At 57.8% G+C, this 13,613-nt stretch overlaps 1 protein-coding gene across 2 annotated transcripts; it reads right to left on the bottom strand.

The window, feature by feature from the left end:
• Window positions 1–5,718: 5,718 nt before the first annotated feature.
• On the bottom strand, window positions 5,719–11,175 carry RTP5 (receptor transporter protein 5 (putative)). 2 transcript variants are annotated; one of them, XM_002686627.6, is made up of 2 exons: window positions 9,245–11,175; window positions 5,719–7,443 (listed from the first exon to the last, which is right to left on the bottom strand). In XM_002686627.6, the coding sequence occupies exons 1-2, from the start codon at window positions 9,394–9,396 to the stop codon at window positions 5,955–5,957; spliced, it is 1,641 nt and encodes a 546-aa protein (XP_002686673.3). In that variant the 5' UTR covers window positions 9,397–11,175; the 3' UTR covers window positions 5,719–5,954. The 2 variants fall into 2 exon arrangements, 1 of the variants encoding a protein (XP_002686673.3); XR_003034135.2 differs by lacking the exon at window positions 5,719–7,443 and adding an exon at window positions 8,291–8,401 and having other exon boundaries at window positions 9,245–9,333.
• Between the last annotated feature and the right edge of the window lie 2,438 nt (window positions 11,176–13,613).

The following is a 13,613-nucleotide window of genomic DNA, read 5'->3' as shown; positions in this document are numbered from 1 at the left end:
AAGTTGAAGCCAGTGCTCATTTGCCACCTGGAAATCCTAGGGGCTCAAGGATTACGGAAAATCTACTGTGCCTGTGCTCTGCAGACAGAACAGCAGGGATTGGAGAGGATGGACTCCAGTCATGGAAGAAGTTCTCCTGCGGGTCAGCGGTTACAATGGTTTCTCTTTCTACAGAGGAAGCATTGGTGAAAGGAGAAGTCAGTCAGGGAGGCAATGCTGACTGCCGTCCAGTTCTAAAGCCCAGGCTTCAGCAAGCACCACCCTGATCAGTCGGCAGCCAGCAACATCAAGGCCAGACCCTCCACCAGGCTCAGACGCTGGTTAGCATTTTTTAGCAAAAAAGTGCTTTTTAATTAAGGTATGTACATTTTTTTAGGCACAATGTTATTGCACACTTACTAGACAACACTATGGTGTACACACACTTTTTATTTGCACTAGCAAACCACAAAATTCATGTGATCCACTTTATCGCAGTGTCTGGAACTGCACCCCCAATATCTCCAAGACTACGCCCCAAATCCCATTTTGTTTTATCTAGAGGTAAGCATACTGCATGATAACCCAGAGAAGAGACTGAGGATAAAAACGGCAGATGCCCCAGCGGCGCCCGGGAGTGCACGGCGGAAGCGGTTCTGAGCCCTCCTTCCTGGGAGTTAGGGTCATTCATGTTACTTTCGTAGTGAAAAGGGACGGATCAGTTCAAATCGCGTGCACCGAGCGTGCGGTTCTTGTGAGGGCCCCGGGAGCAAGCCCAGCCCTCAGAGGCTAGAAAATTTCTCTTATTTCCTGGGAAAGGCCATCTGTCCCACCCAGTCCACTCAAGGCCACGTGGCAGGGGACCCCACGCTCACCAGCTCAGTTCTGACCAGAGCTGTTAGACTTTCTAGAAAGCAGTGCCAGACTGCCTGGCTGATGAGAACGTGTGGACGATGAAACAGACGTGTTCCTAACTGTCGATGAAAATTAATCCATAGTTAATCCAAGAAAGAAAGAGAAAACGTCATTCTAGCCAAGCTCAGGATTATAACCCCAGAAACAGACCTTCCAGAAGCTCTGAGGACGGTTACGATGTTAGAAGTCAAAGCTCATGCACATATGTTTTTGAGACAGAGCGGCGCATCCTATCACACGTTGGTGAGTTTACACATCCAGGTCCGCACACGTGAAGTGAGTCAGGGTCCTCGTGGCCCATCGGCCCAGGAAGGAAGGCTCTCCTGAGGAGGGCGAGCTCATGCAGCTGCTCTGCACACGCTAAGGGGGTGGGGCCCAGACACAAAGTCTGTCCTCTAATCTTCCAGCGGCCAGTGGGGCCCAGCCACCCACCGGGTACCTGCAGGGCAGGTCCTGAGACAGGAGATCTCCCAGATCACCCTCCCCAGCCCTCATCTATGGGAGGATCTCCCACACTCTCCACCCAATCCCGTCCTCGGGAGGGGCACAGACACTCCTGGTCACCAGCTAACCAGGGCCGGCCGGGTCAAGCCCCCTGCCTGGGTGTGGCCTCCAAACCTGCCCACACAGCCTGAGGAGAGGAGGGCTCTGTGTGCCCTTGCTGTGTCCTGTGACCTCTCCCTGCTGCTGCTGAGTCGCTTCAGTCGTGTCCGACTCTGTGGTACCCCAGAGACGGCAGCCCACCAGGCTCCGCCATCCCTGGGATTCTCCAGGCAAGAACACTGGAATGGGTTGCCATTTCCTTCTCCAGTGCATGAAAGTGAAAAGTGAAAGGGAAGTCGCTCAGTCGTGCCCAACCCTCAGCAACCCCATGGACTGCAGCCCACCAGGCTCCTCCGTCCATGGGATTTTCCAGGCAAGAGTAGTGGAGTGAATTCTGAATGAATTATTAAATAATTAACTGAAATTTAATTATTCATGAGGGCTTACCTCTTTGTTCAGTGGTAAAAAATCCCCCTGCCAGGCAGGAGACACGGGTTCAACCCCTGGGTCGGGAAGATCCCCTGGAGGAGGAAACGGCGACCCACTCCAGTATTCTTGCTGAGAGCCTGCAGGTTTCAATCCACAGGGTCACAAGAGTCAGATGTAACTAAAAAACAACATTATTCATGAAAATTAATGCTGGTGATACCAACAATGGGTGGAGTTTGTTGGGTTTTAAGGAACCTGCTGACTGAACAGTGAACAGTCAAGTACCAGCAGTGCCTTCTGGAATTCCAGCTGAGTTACTCCAAATCCTAAAAGTTGATGCTGTTAAAATGCTGCACTCAATATGCCAGCAAATTTGGAAAACTCAGCCGTGGCCACAGGACTGGAAAATGTCAGTTTTCATCACATTCCCAAAGGAGGTCAACCCCAAAGAATGTTCAAGCTACCTTACAATTGCACTCATTTCACATGCTAGCAAGGTAATGCTTAAAATCCTTCAATCTAGGCTTCAGCAGTATGTGAACCAAGAACTTCGAGATGTACAAGCTGGGTTTAGAAAAGGCAGAGGAAACAGAGATCATATTGCCAACATCCACTGGATCACAGAGAAAGCAAGGGAATTCCAGAAAAAGATCTATTTCTGCGTCATTGACTACACTAAAGCCTTTCACTGTGGATCACAGCAAACTGTGAAAAAAGTCTTAACGAGACGGGAGTACCAGACCATCTTGCCTGCCTCCTGAGAAACCTGTGTGTGGGTCACAAAGCAACAGTCAGAATCGGACGTGGAACAACACACTGCTTCCAAATAGGAAAAGGAGCGCATCAAGGCTGTGTATTGTCACTCTGCTTATTTAATGTATATGCAGAGGACATCATGTGAAATTCCAAGCTGGATGAAGCACAAGCTGGAATCAAGACTGCTTGGAGAAATATCAATAACCTCAGTTATGCAGATGAAACCACCTTTATGGCAGAAAGTAAAGAGGAATAGTGGAACTCACCTTGATGAGGTTGAAAGAAGAGAATGAAAAAGCTGGCTTAAAACTCAACATTCAAAAAACTAAGATGATGGCATCCGGTCCCATCATTCATGGGAAATAGAAGGGGGGGAGGTGGAAACAGTGACAGACTATTTTTCTGGGCTCCAAAATCACTGCAGATGATAACTGCAGCCATGAAATTAAAAGACACTTGCTCCTTGGAAAAAAGCTATGACCAGCCTAGACAGCATACTAAAAACCAGAGACATTACTTTGCCAACAAAGGTCCATCTTGTCAAGGCTATGATTTTTCCAGTTGTCATGTATGGATGTGAGAGTTGGACTATAAAGAAAGTTGGGCGCCAAAGAATGGATGCTTTTGAACTGTGGTGTTGGAGAGGACTCTTGAGAGTTCCTTGGACTGTAAGGAGATCTAACCAGTCCATCCTATAGGAAATCAACCCTGAATATTCATTGGAAGGACTGATGTTGAAGCTGAAGCTCCAATACTTTGGCCACCTGTTGCGAAGAACTGACTCATTGGAAAAGACCCTGATGCTGGGAAAGATTGAGGACAGGAGGAGAAGGGGACGACAGAAGATGAGATGGTTGGATGGCATCACCGACTCAAGGGACATGGGTTTGGGTGGACTCCGGGAGGTGGCGATGGACAGGGAGGCCTGGCGTGCTGCAGTCCGTGGGATCGCAGAGTCAGACACGACTGAACAAGTACCTTCCCGGCATCACAGGGCTGCGCTTCCCGCCAGCGGCCACACGAGGGCGCGCAGGACCGCGCGGCGGCCGGGCTTGCGGGGCGGCCGACCTGGGGGAGGGCCCGGCGCTGGGGGAGGGGCTGGCGCTGGGGGCAGAAGGCGGGGGTGGGGCGCCCGGGCTTGGGGAGGGGCCGTAGCGCTGCAGAGAGCCCGCGGATGCGGAGGACCTCGGCGCGGGCTGGGTCCCCGCCTTCCGTGATGCTGCGTCCCCCCAGCCCCGCTGGAGGGCCCTGGGGTCCCCGCGCTCTCGGCTCCGGTCCTCCTGAGCGGTCACGCCCGAGGGGACACCCCTCTTGGCCGGTTCCCAGGGCGAGAGGCGCTGAAGGCCCAGGGGCTGTAAGGGGACCACACCCCCTTCTCTGCACCCCCCTGGGCGGCAGCCGCGGGAAGGGCAGAGCGGAGGTCCCCGTGCGGCCGCAGGGCGGGGGGTCACACGCGTCACTGTGGGTCCAGCAGGCCCAGGACCGTGAGGACAGCGCGGGCCAGTGGTGTCGGGGTGGGCAGGTCACTGCTGGCCTGGGGGCCTGGATGACCATCGGGAGACCCCAGAAAACGGGCGCCGGTGTGAGCCCTCTGCTCTGGAGGGGGTGGTCCAGAGGCAGCGGCCACAGACCCTCAGGACCAAGGGTGACTGGGCCTCGAGCCTCTAAGTCAGGTGCCCAGAGGGAAGCTTGTTGAGTCCGCAGGGACGGTGGCCAGCCCTGAAGTTCTCTACTGCGGCCCTGTGTGGTCGGTCTGAGCCATCCAGGGACAGCTTTGCATCTCAGAAGCAATTTCTATTTATCTAGAAGCTGGAAATCATGCGGTGACCAGCACTTCAATGGGGGCTGCCCCAGGGGAGACCACAGGTCTGAAGACAGAGGGTACCTCTATGGGCACCACAGCCCCCCAACAGCTGCTTCCCAGGGAGGAGGGCGGTGCATCCTGCCCTAGGAGAGGGGTCTCACCAGTGTAGACAGAACACTCAAGGTGGGAGGGCGGGTCATATCCTAGGAGTGAGATCTCACCCAGTGTAGACATAACACCCAGAGTGGGAGGGCAGGTACTGCCCTAAGAGTGAGGTCTCACCTGGTGTAGACAGAACACTCAGGGTGGAAGGGCGGGCCCTGCCCTAGGAGTGAGGTCTCACCCGGTGTAGACAGAACTCTGGAGTTGTGTCCTGATCCAGTGGTTAGTGTATCAGAAAAGGGGGAGCCTGGCCGCAGTGCTCTGGCTGGCTCTGCTCGGCTGTGTGACTGTCAAGCCTCGAGGCCCAGAGCCTTCTGCGCCCTGGTGTCATGTGGGGTTCCGTTGGGCAGGATGCTGACGTCAAAGCCCACCCCCCTCCCTCCGTCCAGGCAGCCCCTCTGTGGGGACCCCTCCCCATCCTTCTTCCTCACCTGGAGTCAGCCTGAGGTCTAATCTCCCAGATCCACCCTGGCCCTGTGGACAGAGGGCCCTGTGGACAGAGGGCCCTGCAGCAGAGAGTCTGGCCACCTACCCCTCCCCATGAGGCAAGCCTTCCCAAACCTCCCATCCGACCGGGGACCCAAGTCTCGGACCCCAGGGCCCTGGGGCCAATCTGTGTGAGGGGAGGGACAGGGTGACCCCGCCCAGCTGCCCGTGGTCATCCCCTGATGCCTGGGACCCACATGGCCCAACACCCCTGCCCCTTAGAACTGGATCCTGGGCCATGAAGATGGGAATCCAGGGTGTAGACACAGGGAACCTCAAGCAGATGGCGCTTCTTGAAAAGCGCGTGGATGAAAATGTTCCAGGAACCATGAACAAAATCTGGTAAAATGCTGGGTGGTCCTCTGCCCCTCCCTCGGGGAAGGTGCCTCCTCAGCTCCTGGGGCCCTGGGGAGGGGGTGGTCTCCAACCACACCCAGAGGGGCTTTCATCTTCCCGAGGAGGTGGTGTTGGTCTCCCACCCTCCGCAGCTTGTGCTGAACCAGCCCGAGCGTCACGTCCAGAGATCTAATGGCACCGCAGGAAAGGGTCACTGGGGGGACCAGGACCCCAGGGGTCGGCTGGCCCCTGTGCCCCACCACCCTCTCCTGCACACCCTCAGCTCAGTGGGAGACTTATGTGGCTGCTGCCTCTTAACTCTTGTTTTATTGACGTGTAACACACATACAGAGTGCCTGGGACACACGCGGTCAGCTCGGGGGGTGGCCATGGCATGAGTTTCCATGACACCAGGACTCACCGCGGAGATGCAACATGGAAGCAGTGCTGTCGGGGCGGCCGGGGGCAGGGGTCTCTGCTCACCAGGCGCCCGGGCAGCCCCCCTGGAAGGGGTCCCCAGGGGAGCGACGGGAGGCACCGCCCTTCATACCCACGGGGAGCGGTCGGGGCTGAACTTGCACAGGTACATTATCCAGAGGACACAGACGGCCAGCGAGACCCAGATCCAGACCTCTTCGTAAGGGTCAAAGCAGAAGCCCTCGGCCCAGCAGAAGCCCTCGTCCCCGGGGGGCGAGGGGCGGAACCTGGATGCACGGGGTCCTGGCTGCTTCCGCTTCTTGGATGAGCCCTGGGGCGCCAGGCCATCGCCTTGAGGGCCCCTGGCCTTGCGCCCGGAGCTCTTGCTTTGGATGATGCTGAAGACAGAGAAGGGGACGGTGACGGAGCCCTCGCCGAGGGGCACCCAGCCGCCCACGTCGGTCCCCGGGAGGCGCTCACGGCCCTCGGCAGGGGGGCCGCCGCCGCCAGCCACCTGCCCTTTGCCTTGGGGGCCACTGGCAGAGGAGGCCGCCACTCTGCCCTCGTAGGCGAACATGAAAGGGAAGGTGAGGGAGCCGTACACCAGGTCGAACGCGTCGGCGTCTTCCAGGAGCACGTCGGTCAAGGAGGAGGGGAAGGTGACCGAGCCCTCCCCGTTGTCCATGAGGCCGACGATGTAGGTCATGGGCCGCGGGCTGCCTCCAACCGGGACAAGCCTGGTGCTGCTGGACGGGGCGCCCCAGTCGGCACCCTCGTCCTCGCCCTCGCCCTCATCCCCGTCCTCGTCGGGTTCAGAGACACAGCCGAGCCCTTGGTAGATGAAGCCTGTGGTTGCCTTCGCGCCGCTGAGCAGGAGCCCCTTGCCGTGGAAGACGGGGGCTTTGATGTTCACCGGGAAGCGTCTACCCTTGGACGTGGCCTTGGAGTTGGCGGGCAGGTAGAGGGAGCCCCTGCCGATGATGTGCTGCCGGCCTGCTGACTCACCCGCCAGCCCCTGGGCCCTGTGCCCGAGGGAGAAGGGGATGGTGACGACCTCCTCGGCCTGGCCGCAGAAGTCCCTGCCCTCGGCGATGGGGCTCCTGATGAAGTCGGCTGCGTACAAGGGAACGGCGATGGCGTCGGGGGTGCAGCCCCGTGGGCGGTCGACCAGCAGCCCGCGGCCCAGCGTACGCAGCTGCCTGCTGGTGGCGGGGGCAGCCTCGTCGCCGCTGGAGTACAGGGTGAACCTGCCCTTGATGCTGCCGGAGCTCCTGCCCTCGGGCCCCCAGGCGGGGTCAGGCGGCTGCTGGAAGAAGCAGACTCCCAGGTCGCAGGCCTCACAGCGTTCGCCGAAGCAGACCTCGGGGCCCTGGTCGGAGCCGGGACCCTCCGCGTAGCACTTGCGCTCGATGAACCGCACCAGCTTGCCCAGGAAGAGCCGCACGCTCAGCAGGCTGACGCGGCACTCGGCCCCGCCGGGCGGGCACAGCCGGCACCGCTGGCCCCAGACCCGCATCTTGACCAGCCCACGCCGGCCTGCCTCGTCCCACCACAGGTGGAAGAGCACGTGCACGTGGGCCGAGGCCCAGCCCCACTGGCAGCGACCGCACTGGAGCCTGCGGAGGAGAGAGGCCGGGGGGCGAGGGCTCGGCCGGAGCCTGCCCTGCACGCCCCCGAGGCCCCACAGCCCGTGCGCGCCCTCGAGGCCCCCGCCCGTGAGCACCCCTGAAGCCCCACAGCCCGTGCGTGCCCCCGAGACCCCACAGCTCGTGTGCGCCCCTGAGACCCCACAGCTCGTGTGCGCCCCTGAGACTCCACAGCTCGTGTGCGCCCCTGAGACCCCACAGCTCGTGTGCGCCCCTGAGACCCCACAGCCCGTACGCACCCTTGAGGCTCCAGCCCGTGCGTACCCCCCACGTGTGTGCGCCCCCGCGGCCTCCCAGCCTGAGGAGCCCAAGCAGACGCCTTCCATCCTTTGGCCCCAGCATGCCCCGGGTGGCCAAGCGCACTGCCTGGGCCCCTCTGGGCTCAGCGCTACATCTGCTGCTGCTCTGTCCCGGCGGCGTGGGTCTCAGCGCCCCTAGGAGACACCACCAGGACCCCGCGGGAGGGAGGGCCATCTGTGGTGCCCAGGGGATAGGGCAGGGGGCTGCACAAAGGGCCTGGGGAGCCCGTCCCCCGGGAGAGGGGCCATGAGGGGTGCGGGGAGAACTGGGCGTGGGGGGTGGCTGGGAGGCTGGGTGGCCCTGTGGCCCTGGGCCAGCGCACCGGGACTGCGTGCCCACCCCTCATGTGCAACGGCGCTGCTCCGGGGGCCAAGGCCCTGTGTCCCCGTCTCTCCAGCTGAGTAACCCTCGGGCTGATCCACCAGACCTTCCCCTGATGGTGGGCTTTCCACCCCCCACACCCCCACATGCAGCCTCCTGCCACGCATGGCTGGGGAGCACCTGGACACATGTGGTGTCCTTGGTACTGAACTTCCTCCTTTATTTGTTAATTACGCGGCGCGTCATGGCTGGACGTGGAGACGTGGGTCTGCACTAGTGACCGTCCCACCAGCTGGCGCGTCTGTGCCTGTGAAAACCACACACCGACCAGTGCTCAGGCTGCTTGTCCAGCCCGTGAGCAGCGGCTCCTCCCAGGACAGTCACGGGTGGGAAGGAGCCTCCGATGCTGTCACTTCCTGACACCTGGGAAAGCCAGCCTCTCACCGCACTCCTGACTCCCGGCGCTTCAGACACGGGGGAGCGGGGGCATCCGTGTCAAAGGACAGCTGCCCACGGGGTCCACACAGCCCCCTCTCCCGCCGGCGCCCTCCCGGCTGGCCCCTGGGAGACCCTCGGCCGGTCGCCTGTGGCTGCTTGTCTGACGCTGGGAGGGCACGGCTCACGTGGGGACCCACGGTCCCCGGGGCTCCCGACGTGGCCCCTGCTCGGCCACAGCCCAGGCCAGGACTGCCTCTTCCTTCTTGGGCCCAAGCCCTCCATGAGGGTCCATCCGCTCAGGCCCTCTGCAGGGCAGGGCAGAGACCCACCCTGCTCCAGCTGTTAGCGCTGCCATGGAAACGAGGAGATGCTGCGGTGAACAAAGTCTGCCACAGGCGGGCAGCCATCCCCCATCCCACCAGCTGCCCCTGGGCTGGGCCCCCAGACTGGCCTGGAGGTGCCCAGCAGGCAGGGACTCAGCTCGCCTGCGATGCAGGTAACGGACACACAGCTCCCCCAACACCCCCACTGCCCAGAAGGGACGGGGAGCTCCCGGCCCCCCCACCCACCTGTTGGGTGCCAAGGCCAGGCAGACACACGCTGCTCCTGCCTCCCTCAAGGCCCAGGCCACATCCAGCACTGGCTGGTGGCGAGGCAAACTCGCCCCCCCACCCCACCTCCAGGGACCCCACAGGAGGCCCCCCAGCCGCACCTCGAGAGCCCCCGAAGCCGGTACTGGAAACCGCTGCTGTCCAGGTGCCCTGAGGCCAGGTTCTCCTGGGGGACCAGCTCCCAGATGTCCTTGGGCTTCGTCTGGGCCATTAGCTGCACCAAAGTCTTGGCCCACACGTCCGCCCCGTCCATGCTGTTCGGATCTGCAGTGCGGTCTGAGGGCTGCACCGGCTTGGGCTCCAGGCGAGCACCCACCCGCCTCCAGCACTGGCCAATCGCTGCCTTGACAACCACCCGGTCTCCATGGCAACCGGGTTTGTCTCAGAGAAATGAGCAATGGGACTCTTTCTGATCCCTTTGAGTATTTTTTATTACGCAAGCAGTGGATTTTCGTTTTAGGAAAAATTGGAAACAGGTAAATAAACAGGACGACACACACGATGATAAAGGTCGCCCGTCGTCCCCACTGTGGGGCCAACGTCCACGCGTCTCCGGTGCCTGAAGGGAATCGCGGGCCTGCTCCTCTCCCACAGCACGCCGCGGGACCCGTGCTTCTGAACGTCTGGCGTCGCCCGGCCCGCAGCTGGGGTGCAGTCTGCCTACCCGGCCTCGATCCCTGAACTCGATGCCAAGTCTGCTGTCACGAGCAAAGCTGTGAGGAACTTTACTGAGCATGTATCGTTGTGAATTGTCCCATTACTTTTCTCCGAACTCTTTATTTGCTAGAAAATCACCTTCGTGTTAAAATACCTTAAACACAGTCAATGCACAGCTTCACAAATGCCTCTAAGCTCTTAGCTCAGCACTGAAGGAGCCAGGGCCCCATAAGTGTCCGCGTGCCCCCAGCCCCCAGAGCCCGCCCTTTCCTGCCAGGGCAGCCCATCGGGGACACCAGGGAACCTCCTGGAAGAGGAGCCCACGGCCCATGAGCTGTGTCCCTGTCCTGTGTGCAGACCTCATCACAGCAGGTCAGGGCTTGGTGACGGTGCAACAGTGGCCAGGCTCAAGGACAGAACCACCGCTGGTCAGGCAGGGTGGGGAGGGGCCTGCACCCAGAAAGCCAAGGGAGCAGCCTCCTCCGCGGGCCCAAGGCCCTGACACAGGGGCTCGTGTTGACAAGATGAAAAGGCTCCGGCCAAGAGAGGGAGACAGGGTCGTCGGCTGGGAGGGCCCGTGCTCAGCAGCCAGTGAGCCCCCAGTGCCCACAGGCAACAGGAAGAGACACTCCCCCAGGCTGTGGCAGCTCCTGGCACAGAGCTGGCCTCCTCCACAGGCCCCTCCCGGAATGAGGTCCTGGGCTCTGCGCCTGGGCCACTGGCCCCCCTCCCCGCCCTGGGCCTGTCCACACAGACAGGCCTCCTGCTCTGTGCCGCCCTGCCCTGAGGGCCACGTCACCTGCCTGACAGCTGTCTCCAGGCTCCGGAGTCTCTGCGCCCCCTCTGCTGGGAGCAAGCCTCATGGGCTGGCCATTTCTGTCCACTCCCCGAGCCACCCAGAAATTCCAGCGTGCAAACCTGATGTGCCCTTTGGGGAGTGCTCTGCATGAGGCCCGCTCAGCTCCACGGGGGCAAACCTGATGTGCCCTTTGACCGGGGAGTGCTCTGCGTGAGGCCCGCTCAGCTCCACGGGGCCTCCCCCCCGCAACTTGGCCTCTACCCCGCGTGCAGAGCAGTTGCTTCCCATTGTTCTCCCTCATCTGTGTCCAGCCCACAGCTGACCCTGTCAAGTGGCTTGTTTCTCAACAAACTCTTTCAATTGGGTGACCTCTGTCTGCCTCTCAGCTAAGTGTGAGAGTGAGATAGAGCAGGAAAGTATTGGGAGGTGCCTCAGGGAAGGTTCCATAATACTGGACCAGGTAACCAGGAAGAGTCCTACTTCTCCCATTCCAATTTCACCTTCTCTGCTCACCAAAGCAGAGATGATGACATGATGGCTGGCACTCCTGCAGCCACCTTAGACGACAAGGTGACCTTGCAGATAGAAGCCACTGCTGAGGAAGAAGCAAGGAGACACCCTGATCCTTGAGGGCAGCTGGAGTCCTGATACCACTTCAGGGTCACGTAACCCTGGGTTTCTTCTTTAAGAGAGAAATGAACTTCTTGCAGTCACTGTTATCTTTGTTGTCGTTCAGTCACTAACTCATGTCCAACTCTTTGTGACCCCAGGGACTGCAGCACTCCAGGCTTCCCTGTCCTTCACGATCTCCCAGAGCTTGCTCAAACTCACGTCCATCAAGTTGGTGATGCCATCCAACCATCTGATCCTCTCCCGTCCCCTTCTCCTGCCTTCAATCTTTCCCAGCTTCAGGGGCTTTGCTAATGAGTTGGTTCTTTGCATCAGGTGACCAAAGTGTTGGGGCTTCAGCTTCAGCATCAGCCCTTCTAATGAACACTCAGGACTGATGTCCTTTAAGATGGACTGGTTGGATCTCCTTGCAGTCCAAGGGACTCTCGAGTGTCTTCTCCAATACCATAGTTAAAAAGCATCAATCCTTCAGTGCACAGCTTCCTTTATAGTCCAACTCTCACATCCATACAAGACTACTCGAAAAACCATAGCTTTAATTATACAGACATTTGTCTGCAAAGTTATATGTCTGCTTTTTAATATGGGGTATAGGTTTGTCGTAGCTTTTCTTCCAAGGAGAAAGCATCTTTTAATTTCCTGGCTGCAGTCACCGTCCACAGTGATTTTGAAGCCCAAGAAAACAAAATCTGTCACTGTTTCCACTTTTTCCCCATCTATTTGCCGTGAAGTGATGGGAATGGATGCCATGATCTTAGTTTTTTGAATATTGAGTTTTAAGCCAGCTTCTTCACTCTCTCCTTTCACCCTCATCAAGAGACTCTTTAGTTCCTCTTCGCTCTCTGCCATTAGGGTGGTGTCATCTGTATATGTTACCTTCAGATGACATCAGATCAGTCGCTCAGTCGTGTCCGACTCTTTGTGACCCCATGAATCGTAGCACACCAGGCCTCCCTGTCCATCACCAACTCCCGGAGTTCACTCAGAGTCATGTCCATCGAGTCAGTGACGCCATCCAGCCATCTCATCCTCTGTCGTCCCCTTCTCCTCCTGCCCCCAATCCCTCCCAGCATCAGAGTCTTTTCCAATGAGTCAACTCTTCGCATGAGGTGGCCAAAATACTGGAGTTTCAGCTTCAGCATCATTCCTTCCAAAGAAATCCCAGGGCTGATCTCCTTCAGAATGGACTGGTTGGATCTCCTTGCAGTCCAAGGGACTCTCAAGAGTCTCCTCCAACACCACAGTTCAAAAGCATCAATTCTTTGGCACTCAGCCTTCTTCACTGTCCAACTCTCACATCCATACATGACCACAGGAAAAACCATAGCCTTGACTAGACGGACCTTTGTTGGCAAAGTAATGTCTCTGCTTTTGAATATGCTATCTAGGTTGGTCATAACTTTCCTTCCAAGGAGTAAGCGTCTTTTAATTTCGTGACTGCAATCACAATCTGCAGTGATTTTGGAGCCCAGAAAAATAAAGTCTGACACTGTGTCCACTGGTTCCCCATCTATTTCCCATGAAGTGATGGGACCGGATGCCATGATCTTCGTTTTCTGAATGTGGAGCTTTAAGCCAACTTTTTCACTCTCCTCTTTCACTGTCATCAAGAGGCTCTTGAGTTCCTCTTCACTTTCTGCCATAAGGGTGGTGTCATCTGCATATCTGAGGTTATTGATATTTCTCCCAGCAATCTTGATTCCAGCTTGTGTTTCTTCCAGTCCAGCGTTTCTCATGATGTACTCTGCATATAAGTTAAATAAACAGGGTGACAATATACAGCCTTGACAAACTCCTTTTCCTATTTGGAACCAGTCTGTTGTCCCATGTCCAGTTCTAACTGTTGCTTCCTGACCTGCATACAGATTTCTCAAGAGGCAGATCAGGTGGTCTGGTATTCCCATCTCTTTCAGAATTGATCCACACAGTCAAAGGCTTTGGCATAGTCAATAAAGCAGAAATAGATGTTTTTCTGGAACTCTCTTCCTTCTTCCATGATCCAGCGGATGTTGGCAATTTGATCTCTGGTTCCTCTGGCTTTTCTAAAACCAGCTTGAACATCAGGAAGTTCATGGTTCACATATTGCTGAAGCCTGGCTTGGAGCATTTTGAGCATTACTTTACTAGCGTGTGAGATGAGTGCAATTGTGCGGTAGTTTGAGCATTCTTTGGCATTGCCTTTCTTTGGGATTAGAATGAAAACTGACCTTTTCCAGTCCTGTGGCCACTGCTGAGTTTTCCAAATTTGCTGGCATATTGAGTGCAGCACTTTCACAGCATCATCTTTCATGATTTGGAATAGCTCAACTGGAATGCCATCACCTCCACTAGCTTTGTTCGTAGTGATGCTTTCTAAGGCCCACTTGACTTCACATTCCAGGATG

Source organism: Bos taurus, chromosome 3, assembly GCF_002263795.3.
Source record: "Bos taurus isolate L1 Dominette 01449 registration number 42190680 breed Hereford chromosome 3, ARS-UCD2.0, whole genome shotgun sequence".
In the NCBI taxonomy this organism is placed as follows: Eukaryota; Metazoa; Chordata; class Mammalia; order Artiodactyla; family Bovidae; genus Bos; species Bos taurus.
This window is presented reverse-complemented; position numbering and strand designations above follow the sequence as displayed.